This window comes from Tupaia chinensis, unplaced genomic scaffold (assembly GCF_000334495.1).
Source record: "Tupaia chinensis unplaced genomic scaffold, TupChi_1.0 Scaffold000115_1, whole genome shotgun sequence".
NCBI lineage: Eukaryota > Metazoa > Chordata > Mammalia > Scandentia > Tupaiidae > Tupaia > Tupaia belangeri.
In genome coordinates this window covers 1,766,067-1,777,648 of record NW_006159579.1, presented here as the reverse complement: position 1 = coordinate 1,777,648, position 11,582 = coordinate 1,766,067, and the positions used below count along the sequence as shown (strand labels likewise).

The following is an 11,582-nucleotide window of genomic DNA, read 5'->3' as shown; positions in this document are numbered from 1 at the left end:
CCCCTCTCTCTCTCTCTCTGGTTGTCACTCTGTCCCTCTCTGGTCAAATTAAGATAAGTAAATAAATAAATAAAGTTAAATAAAATATGAATTAAAAAAAAAAGATGAATGGAACTAATATGCACTTTCCCACTCTCTTAGTCACAGACCCTGAACTATATCCAGTGATCTCAGGTAAAGAAATTCTATTTTAGAATTAATAATTGGGAGGGGAGGATAGATAGTGCCATAGATTATTTATTTTTTTATTTAAAAATTTTTAATTTTAGAGATTTTTGCTATAGAGTGTGTGCACTTTATATTATATATGTAAATATATAACATATATTTATATTATATATATATATATGTATTTATTTATTTGGGTAGAAGTTTTGGCCTTGGGGCACATGTACTTGTTGAAGAAAGAGAGAAAGAGACATTGAGAGGGAAAGTAAGAAATCACCCCTCAGAAGGGATGGCCACACTGCAATCCCTTCTCCATTCTCCTCCCAGCATTGTGGGTGTACACGCACCCACTGTGAGTTTGAATCCACCAGGTTCAAGATTCGAACCATGGTCAGCCATGTGGAAGTCCAGAGATCTAACTGCTATGCCAAATGCTATGTCCCACAAATGAATATTTTTACTATGTAAGTATTCCAGTGAAGTTTTTTTTTATTTTTTTGAGAGGTTTTTGCTATGGGGCGCATACACTCGCCAGAAAGACAGACAGAGAGAGAGAAAGCAAGAAATTACTCCCCAGGGAAGGATGGCCATGCCGCAATCCTTTCTCCTCCATTCTCCTCTCGGGATCTTGGGCATGCAAGCACATGCGCCCAATGTGAGTTTAAGCCACCGGGTCCGGGAATTGAACCGCAGTCGACTACATGGGAGTCCAGCGACATAGCCATTATGGAAACTGCTGGTCCCATCCAGTGAGTTTTTAATCTATACTCTCAAATCTTTCATTATATAAAAGTAATAGTATAATTTTTCCCTTTTTCAAAGTATGTAGGCAATTAATATTTAAGACTTTTGAGGAAAGAATATGTAACTTTGATCCTCTTTATAACTCAATCAAAAATAAGGTATAATCTTTAAGAGGTTATATATAAACTAGTAACTAAAAGTTCTTACCCTTGACTTCTAGGGTCTTCCCATTGTGTAATTCGAGTGTTATGGTTGACAAAATATACTCTGCCATTGCTGTCTGTTCTCTTCTCTTCATAAGGGGAAAAAAAAAACAAACAAACAAAAAACAAAGCATTAGTATTGGTATAACATTCGTCCTCAAACTAAAATAAAATTAACAGAATTTGCCCATTTCTCATTGTACTGCTGATTTTGTAGTCCCCATCCCCCCAATTTTTTGCCTTTTTTCTTTTTTGGAGAGGTTTTTGCTACAGGGAGCATGCACTCAAGAGAAACACAGAGAGAGACAGAAAGTGAGAAATCACCCCCCAGGGGGGCGATGGCCGCGCTGCAATCCCTTCTCCTTCACTGTCCTCTTGGGTGCGTGCACAAACACATACACACACACACACACACACACACACACACACACACACACACTCAGCAGGAGTTTAAGCCACAGGGTCTGGGACTTGAACCACGGTCGACTACATAGGAGCCCAGCGACATAGTCATTATGCCAACTGCTAGTGCCCTTAATTTATTCTTTGCCTCTATTAAATTAACATACTTACTGAAGTTATAGAAATACTATTGGATTGGGACCAGCAGATGGTATAATGGCTATAGCGCTGGACTCCCACATGGCCAGGTAAAGCTCGAGTCCCAGACCCGGAGACTTGAAACTAATGCTGGGCATGTGTGCAGGCATGCCAAAATACTGAGAAGAGAATGGGAGAGAAAGGACCGTGATGTGGCCACCCTCCTTGGTGGGGGTGATTTCTCACCTTTTCTCTCTCTGTCTCTCCTGCGAGCACACAAGCCCTATAGCAAAAATAAAAAGAGGGAGAAAAATACTATTGGGTCATCAGAAAAGTTATGACATTATTTTCTATACAAAAATGCATCATGATTTTTCCAACAATCCAATATATTCTAAAATTACTGAACATTTTACCTGAATATACATTGGAGCACTTCCTGACTTGATGAATAAAATAATAAAAACAAAACCTTTTTACTGTCCTATATATTCTTTCATCACACAGTAAAAATATTGGGACCAGCAGTTAGCATAATGGCTATGTTGCTGAATTCCCATGTAGCTGACCGTGGTTTGAGTCCTGGACCCAATAGCTTAAACTCACGCTGGGTACATTGTGTGCATTCTCAAGATCCCAAGAGGAGAATGGAGGAGAAAGGATGGCCATCCCCCTGGGGGGTGATTTCTCACTTTCTGTCTCTCTGTCTTTCTTTGTCTTTCTGGCGAGCGTATGCACTCCATAGCAAAAACCTCTCCAAAAAAATAAAAAAAGAAAAAAAGTGAAAATATATTTTATATTTGATGGGTAAACCAGCTATACAAAGCTGAATTAGACTTTATTGTTGAACCAAAAGCATTCTTTATTCTCTAGGCTCTATAATATGCATAAGTTAAAAATTCTTCACTGTCAGCTTGTAAAGTGATAATGTCTATTCCTAGCATACAAAAGTCTGAAAGGATGATAAAGCTTGATTTAAATATATATGATGTCACAAAAGTAACTGTCAATTCAGAAGGAATACACAGCCTGAGATTAGCTGGATTCCATTTTCTGGGTCAATCCTGGGGATCAGATGGGTCTCATCTTCAACAGTACCAATGTTGTCACTATTTCCACAAATAAGTCATATGCCCCAAAGGCAGAGAGTCATAAAGCAGGGCTCAACCTGACTAGTAGGATAATCATAAACTCATTTAGAAATGGGGCACAACTTCAAATAAAGGAGTGTGAAACCCAAAATAACAAACTGTAAAACAACGAGGCAAAAGGCTTATGACCTCTGAATAATTTGAATCTTTAGAAGCACTATGTATTTTAGCAAAGTGTTGTTGGCTGAAATAAAAGCCAAAAAGATCAGGATGATGAGGATAATGATAAAACCAAGGGCTAGTTGGGGCCAGCAAGTGGCATTGTGGTTAAGGCACTGGACACTCCCATGTGGCCAACCATGGTTAAGTTCCAGATCTGGTGGCTTGTTTCTCACTTTCCTGCTCTTTCTGGGTCTTTCTCTGGTCAAATTAAAATAAATGAATAAATAAGTAAAAATAAATAAATAATTTTTTTTCCTTTTGGAGCAGTTTTTGCTATAGGGCGTGTGCGCTCGCCAGACAGACAGAGACAGAGAGATAGAAAGTGAGAAATCACCCCCCAGGGGGGATGGCCACGCCGCAATCCCTTTTTCTCCATTCTCCTCTCGGGATCTCGGGCATGCACGCACACGCGCCCGGCGTGAGTTTTAAGTCACCGGGTCCGGGACACGAACTGCGGTTGACTACGTGGGAGTCCAGCGACATAGCCATTACGCTAACTGCTGGTCCCTCTTTCTGCTTTTTATAAATTGCCAGTAGGTACATGTGCTTGCCTGAGAAAGGAGGAGTTGGGAAGAAATTATCCCACAGTGGGGCCATCTACAATGGAACCAGCAGATGACATAATGGTTATGACACTGGACTCCCACAAGGCCGACCTTGGTTCCAGTCCCAGAACTGGAGGTTTAAAACTCACACCGGGCCTGTGTGCATGCAGGTTCTTGAGCAAAAGGCTGGCCAAATCACAATGTTTCAAAAGCTTTTCATTTTGAACATATGATAGTTAATAGGATATAAAGATAATATGGAGTCTCAAAATATCTTATAACTAGTTTTCCTTCATGGTGCTGTGTTATAAATCTATAAGACGACATTAAATCAGGAAATTGACAATGGTACAATACTGTTAACAACAGATCTTGTTCAGTTTTCACCATCTTTTAAAGCCAAATTTATTTATGTGAATGTGTAATTCTATACACATTACACCATGTACAGATTCATGTTATCACCATCACAATAAAGATACAGAAATCTTCCATAGTTACATAGTACCCCTTTTTTATTGCTGAGTGATAAGTATTTTTATACATCAAAAGAGTAAAATAATCCTGAATTCTAGTCAAAGTTTATAATACAAATGTCAACTCAGAATGTTTGAGGAATTTAATTTTAGCACTCTGAATTAAACGAACATACACAAAAACCTTCCCAGATGGTTACTCAAAGTCAGTCAGCCAAGAACAGAGGATTAGCCATAAATATTTGACTTTTATTGCTAGAAGTTGTGTGCGCATGTACCATCTCCAATGGGACGCAGTCATGGTGCAATCCTTTTTCCTCTTGTTTCTCTCTCCCATCAGGATTTTAGGCAATGCACACATGCACATGCACCTGGTGTGTTTTTCAAGCTAACAGGGCCAGGGTTAGCTATGAGATACAGTTCCCTATGCACAGTACTCACCATTGTTCTATGTGGCTGTCCCAAATATTGAGTTGTCTGAAAAGTCATGACACATTTTTGCATATTTTAGAGAAACACAGAAAAATATGTCAAGGCGTTTTTGATGACCCAATGAGTGATTTTTTAATTTTTTTAAATGACAGAATTCAGGCAGCTAGATCCCACATGGCCAACTGCTTTGTTTGAGTCCCAGACCTGGCGGCTTTAAAAATACACTGGGAGTATGCCCAAATTCCCAAAGGAGGAGATACGGAGAAGAGATCACAGTGTGACTATCGCCCATGGAGGGATGCTTTTTCACTTTCTCTCTCTCCTCTCTGGTGAGCACACCTGCACTCTGGCAAATTAAAAAACAAAACAAAACAACACACACACACACATAAAAAAAATCCAAACAGAATTTAAGGTCAGCCTCAAGGCACAACAGTTTAGCATTGTGCATGATAAGCTGGATCCTACATGGCTGACTGTGATTTGAATCCTGACTTCAGAAGACTGAAAAACACCCTGGGGATGTATGTATACATACCCCATATCCTGACAGGAGATGGAAAAATAAGGAAAAGGACTGCAGTGTGACTACACCTTACTGGGGATTGGGAATGGGGTGCTTTCTCTCTCTCTCTCTCTGGTAAGCATCATGTGCCCTCTGGCAGTTAAAAAAAAAAAAAAAGAATTCAATGAAAAAACCCATGTGACTTACCCCATCCAGGTGGTAAAGGACCTAGAGGGTCAAATTCTTTGTTTTGTGATGTAGCGAACAAATCTTGATTCTAAAAAGAAGCAAAAAATGGTGAAATAATTAACAACTTAAACAGATTATTTGAGAGGAAGCTTAAAAATTCTGATATACTTTCCCTAGCCATGTACACCAAAACACTTACAGAGCTCATATTCTAGAGAAGTACCACATGGTTATGAATAAATGTTAATATACTTCAGTGGACTTAAAACTAAAAACCTCTGCAAACATTATCTAACATTTAGAGTTATTTGAAAAGTAGAGGCTGGTTAAGGTTGTTAAGGTGCTGAACTACTACATGGCTGACAGTGGTTTGCATTCCAGACCTGGCTACTTCCTTTCTCACTTTCCCTCTCCCTCTCATTATAAATTAATCAATTAGTTAATTTTTTTAAGAAAGTCATTTGGGGACCGGCAGTTAGCATAATGGCTATGTCGCTGGATTCCCATGTAGTTGACAGTGGTTTGAGTGCCGCACCTGGTGGCTTAAAAACTCACGCTGGGTGTGTGTGCGTGCATGCCCAAGATCCCAAGAGGAGAATGGAAGAGAAGGGATTGCGGTGTGATCATCCCCCCTAGGGGGTGCTTTCTCGCATTCTGTCTCTGTGTCTTTCTCTGTCTGGCGAGCACACGTGCCCTATAGCAAAAACCTCTCCAAAAAAAAGTCATTTGAAGTTAAAATACTTTGCAAATACGTAAGTCTCACACTCAAAATGACCATTTTTTTTCTTTTTGCTATAGATTTCACATCAGTAATATAAAAATTAAAAGACATAAGGCCCCCTACAAAAGTTAATTGCAATACCACTACCCAGAGTCAGTAAATGGCTGAAAGAAATCTTTCATGTGTAACTCAAAAACAGAAAATCACATACCGCACAGAGGACATACAAGGAATTGTGAAAAGAGAGTTGGGGGAACAGGAAGATCAGGCTGTCAGATGAGTAAAGGGAAAGAATTCCAGCTCCAGCTGGAGGGTGTTAATAAGACTAGAACAGGGTCCAGTAGGTGGTATACTGGTTGAGGCGCTAGACTCCCACATGGCCAATTGTGAGTCCTAGACCTGGTGGCTGGCTTTCTCACTTTCTTTCTTTCTCTCTGGTCACATTCCAAAAATTATGTTAATAAATAAAATTAAATTTTAAAAATTCTTTAAAAAAATAAAAACACTTCAAAAAAATAAGCCTAGAATTAAATGGAAGACTTTTCACAGTTCTGTCTGTAAGTATCACAGTGGACAGGGGTTTGGATAGATAAGATCAATGGAAAGCAGGAGTCAGTATTCAGAGAAAGAGAAGCAAAAGTAGTACTAACTCTGTGTAGGGTTCATGAGTTCATTTTGCCTTAATAATGTGAAGATAAGGATTAATTATTATAAAGTCACTCAGATTTGGTTTAGCCCTTTGTATAGTAGGAAAAAAACAACCTTCTTAGCACCAACTACTTTGCAATGACTTTACTATTATATTGGGTCACTGGAAAAGTCATGACATATTTTTCTGTGCAAAAATGTGTCATAACTTTTTCAATTACCCAATATACTAACTTTTTAATATTTTGGGGGAGAGAGAGATTTTTGCTAGAGAGCGTGTATACTTACCAGCAAAACAGAGAGAGAAAATAAGAAATCACCTCCTGGGAGAATAGCCATGCCACAATCCCTTCGCCTCCATTCTCCTCCTAGGATTTTGGGCATGCATGCACACATACCCAGCATTATTTTCAAGCCTCCAGGTCTGGGACTCAAACCTCGGTCAGCCATTTGAGAGTCCAGCGCCTAAACCACCCTCATTTTAAAAATGTAATTGGACTTATCCTCATAAGTATGGTAGGGATTATAATTCTTACTCAGTTCATTAATTTTTCTTAAAGAAACTAATTCTAAAACAGTATAGCTCCAAAAACTAAATTTCATCAGTCTCCAGAACACCAAATAATTTATTAGATAAACTTTACCTTTAAATGTCAAAAAATTATTCAACTCTATCTACAGTTCTGTACAACCACTTAGGAGTCAGGTGCTATTAGATCAAAGTCTTCAAATGTTCTGCTAAGTTTATGCCATACTAAATTTAGAATAGTTTTCATTCTTTTCAAACTGCTTGGATTTATTTTTATATTTTGTTCAGGAATTCTACATTGAGCTAACTTTTTTTTTGTTTATTTTTTACATAAAGAAAAAAAGATTAAAAAAAAGAAAGGTGGTTGGGCTTCAAGAAATTACAGAAAAGGAAAGACTAGATCGCAAACACAGAATACTTCAGGCAGGGCCAGCAGATGGCATAGCAGTTATGTCGCTGGACTCCCCAATGGCTGATCGTGGTTCGAGTCCCAGATCAGGTGGCTTTAAACTCATTCTGGGCACATGTATGTGTGTGCCCAAGATCCTGGGAAGAGAATGGAGAGAGACTGCAGCGTGGCCATTCCCCAGGGAATGATTTCTTACTTTCCCTATCATCATCTCTCCCCAAGGAGCACATGTGACCTAAGGCAAAACCTTCTTATAAAAAATACTTAAAATGAGGTCTAAAAATAATCCCTATCAATGCAGTAACTGGGTTGCACTGATAATCCTACACATATTTTCTTTTTAGTGTTTTACATAACATATCTAGGAAAGGGTTAAAAGCTGCACACTCTAGCTAGTTTATATAATAGACTGCTTACCCCATAAATAAATCTCTGGTTAAATTGCTGCATTGCTCCTTGAAGTTGACTACGTTGTAGCTGCCACTGTTCATAGTTCCGGACAGATTCCAACGTTGGCCTTTGCCATGTTGTTGTTCTTGTAAAATGGTCAACATAATAAATACGTCCCATGTTGTCAACCCGCCGTTCCCAGCTAAATCAGAACAGAAACAAGCTAATTCAACAAATGCATGTACAAAACACATAAAAATTTTACCCTGAGAAACTACTTTTGATTTACCTGAAGTCTTCTATATATTTTTAGATGTTCTATAAGTAAACTCAAAATTAATATTTGTAAAAACTTATTTCTTGGGACCAACAGATAGCCTAATAGTTACATTGCTGGACTCTGATGTAGTCAACTGTGGTTCAAGTTCCAGACCCGTTGGCTTAAAAGTCATGCTGGGCACATGTGCATGCGTGACCAAAATCTCAAGAGGAGAATAAAGTAAAAGGGACTGCAGTGTGGCCATTTTCCCCGGAGGATAATTTCTTGCTTTCTGTCTCTCTGGTGAGTGCATGGGCCCTATAACAAAAACATCTCTCTCTAAAAAAAAATTATTTCTTACAAGTATTTAAGATGTATCAGGTCCTTAAAAATGACTAAGTCTCGGTTGTTAAGAAAAAAGTTCTGTTTCTTTCTAATGTTCCTTTTACTGTTGCAATCTTAATAAGGACACAAATTGTGCATTCAGTTTCTCTCAAAAACAAAAAAGCACTTTTTCATAAGAATAAACATCATTTCTAAATGGGTATAAAATGCATTTATAAAGTATATTTTTTAAGAGAGATTTTTGCTATAGGGCATGTGTGTTCACAGGAGAGAAAGAGAAAGAAAGTGAGAAATCACTCCCTGGGGGGCTGTCCACACTGCCATCATTTCTCCATTCTTCTCTTGGGATTTTGAGCACACTTGTACATGTGTCTCCTGTGAGTTTCAAGCCACTGGATCTGGGACTCAAACCACAGTTGGCCACATGGGAGTCTAGTGTCTTAACCACTGCACAACCTGTTGGCCCCAGGTATAAGATATTTCATTGGGACCAGCAGATGGCATAATGGTTACGTTGCTGGACTCCCATGTAGTTGACTGTGGTTCTAGTTTCAGACCTGGCATCTTAAAATTCATGCTGGGCATGTGTGCATGCATGCCCAAAATCCCAATAGGAGAATGGAGGAGAGGGGACTGTGGCATGGCAGTTGCCACCTGGGGGCGTGATTTCTCACCTTCTATCTCTGTGTCTCCAGTGAGTAAATGTACCCCACAGCAAAATAAGTAAATAAATAAAATATTTAATTAAATATACGTTGATACAATAATTTGATGTTTTCTACTTGGTTGGTTGTTTGGGGTTGTTTTTGATCTTCCTATAAAATAAATAGTAAAAATAATAAATATACTCAATAGAGCTGGCTTTTTTTTCCTTCCTCTGAATCATTTCTTTAGGATAAATTTTCTAGAGAGGACTACTGATGATAAATATAAGTGGCATAACTAATTTTCACACACCAACAATGTTATAAGATAAACAACACTTGATATTATCTGGAAATTTAATAAATAAAAGTACTTTTAGGGTTTCTGTTTCTTTAAAATTATTAGTAAGTTAAATATTTTTCCATGTTTGCTACTGACTTCCTTTTGGAAAGGAAGTTAAAAAATATTTAACTTCTAATATTTTTAAAATTGTTGTTTTTCAAAAAAATAAATTATTTATTTAAGAGAGATTTGTGCCCTAGGGTGCGTATACATGCCAGAGAGACAGCGAGAAATCATCCTACATGTGGATGGCCATGTAGCAATCCTTTCTCCTCCATTCTTTTCCTGGGATCTTGGCCATGCATGCACATGTTTGTGGTTTGAGTTTCAAGCCTCTGAGTCTGGGACTTCAACCACAGTTGAACATGTGGGTGTCTAGCAATGTAACTATTACACCATCTGTTGGTCCCTAAAGTTTATTTATTTTTTAACTATGTATAAAGAGAAGGACATGTGTGAGGGGCACATGCCCCCAGCAGGGTTTCCGTGCTGAGATCTATCCCCAGCCATAGACAGTAAGAATCATGGGCACATACCCACATATGTGGCATGTCCAAGGAGACCCTGGGACTTGAACATAGGACTTTCCCATATGCCTTCCACATTAAGGAGCATTGTGTTACGACTGTGGCCAAATTAAATAATTCTATGTCATTTAAATGTTAAATGCTTAACACCATGTATTAATACATCCTTAACTTCTCCAACTACTTTGCAATGATTTTATTATTATATATTCATTTTAAAAATTTAATTGGGGGACCAGCAGTTAGCGTAATGGCTATGTCGCTGGACTCCCATGTAGTCGACCATGGTTCACGTCCTGGACCCGGTGGCTTAAAACTCACGCCAGGCGTGTGTGCGTGCGTGCCCAAGATCCCGAGAGGAGAATGGGGGAGAAGGGGTTGCAGCGTGGTCATCCCCCTTGGGGGGTGATTTCTCGCTTTCTGTCTCTCTGTCTCTCTCTGTCTGTCTGGCGAGCGCACACGCCCTATGGCAATAAAAAACTCTCAAAAAAAAATTTAATTGGAACTTATCTTCATGAATATGTTAGGGATTATAATTTATTTTTTCTAACCAACTGAGTTTTATTTGTTGTATAAATCACCTAACATCTTTCAGGTGAAAAAATACTAAATTTGAATAAAGATATTATAAAATGAATTAGGGCCTAATAAAAATTAGTTTTGGAGAGGGAACATAATTCTACTCAATTAAGGCAAACTTTTTTATTTTTTAAAGAATTATTTTATTTAACTTTATTTATGTATTTACTTCTTTTTATTTTGACTAGAGAGGGACAAAAAAAAGCCACTAGGTCCAGGATTTGAACTGTGGTTGGCCATATGGGAGTCCAGTACGCTTAACCACCATGCCAGCTGTTGGCCCCCAAGGCAAACCAGAAAGAAAAAATAATTAAAAACCTTGGGGTATGGTCACACTACAGTCCTTTCTCCTCTATTCTGCTCTCAGGATTTTGGGCATGCACACACACACCCAGCTGGAGTTTTAAGCTACCAAGTCCAGAACTCAAACTGTGGGAGTCCAGCACCCTAACCATTATGGCACCCACTGACCCCACTTCACAGATAAATTTAAATAGCTTGGCCTCTCTACATAATTATTAATATTTCATGTCCTGATATAAACATACTCTTGTTTCAAATAATATTTATCTTTAAAAAGCTCTCTATGGGACCAGCAGTTAGCGTAATGGCTATGTCACAGGACTCCCACGTAGTTGACCATGGTTCGAGTCCCAGACCTGGTGGCTTGAAACTCACACTGGGCATGTGTGCATGTGTGCCCAAGATCCCGAGAGGAGAATGGAGGAGAAGGGATTGAGGCATGGCCATCCCCCCTAGGGGGTGATTTCTCACTTTCTGTTTCTCTGTCTCTCTCTCTCTGTGACGAGCACACATCTCCTATAGCAAAAACCCCCCCAAAAAAAAAAAAAAAAAAAAGAATCTTGCCCTTAAATTGTTCGTTTACAACACTGCCAATAGCATGCTGGGTAACAGTTTTGCCATGGTAAAATTGTAGGGCATTCCTTTTTGAACAGTACCCATTCCCTTAATGTCTACAATATCACCTTTCTTGTAGATTCACATATATGTTGCCAAAGGGACAACTCCATGTTTTCTGAAAGGCTTAGAGAATATATATCGGGTGCCTCTCC

The 11,582-nt window shown here is 38.7% G+C and overlaps 1 protein-coding gene across 3 annotated transcripts in view; it reads right to left on the bottom strand.

Moving 5' to 3' along the window:
* ITCH (itchy E3 ubiquitin protein ligase) overlaps positions 1-11,582 on the bottom strand; it is a 196,019-nt gene that overhangs the window by 37,629 nt on the left and 146,808 nt on the right. For all 3 annotated transcript variants that reach the window (XM_027770142.1, XM_027770143.1, XM_006144022.3), the window contains 3 exons: positions 7,840-8,014; positions 5,134-5,203; positions 1,120-1,204 (listed from right to left, as the gene is read on the bottom strand). In XM_027770142.1, the coding sequence (XP_027625943.1) occupies positions 1,120-1,204; positions 5,134-5,203; positions 7,840-8,014 (330 nt within the window). The remainder of the gene's footprint in view (positions 1-1,119; positions 1,205-5,133; positions 5,204-7,839; positions 8,015-11,582) is intronic.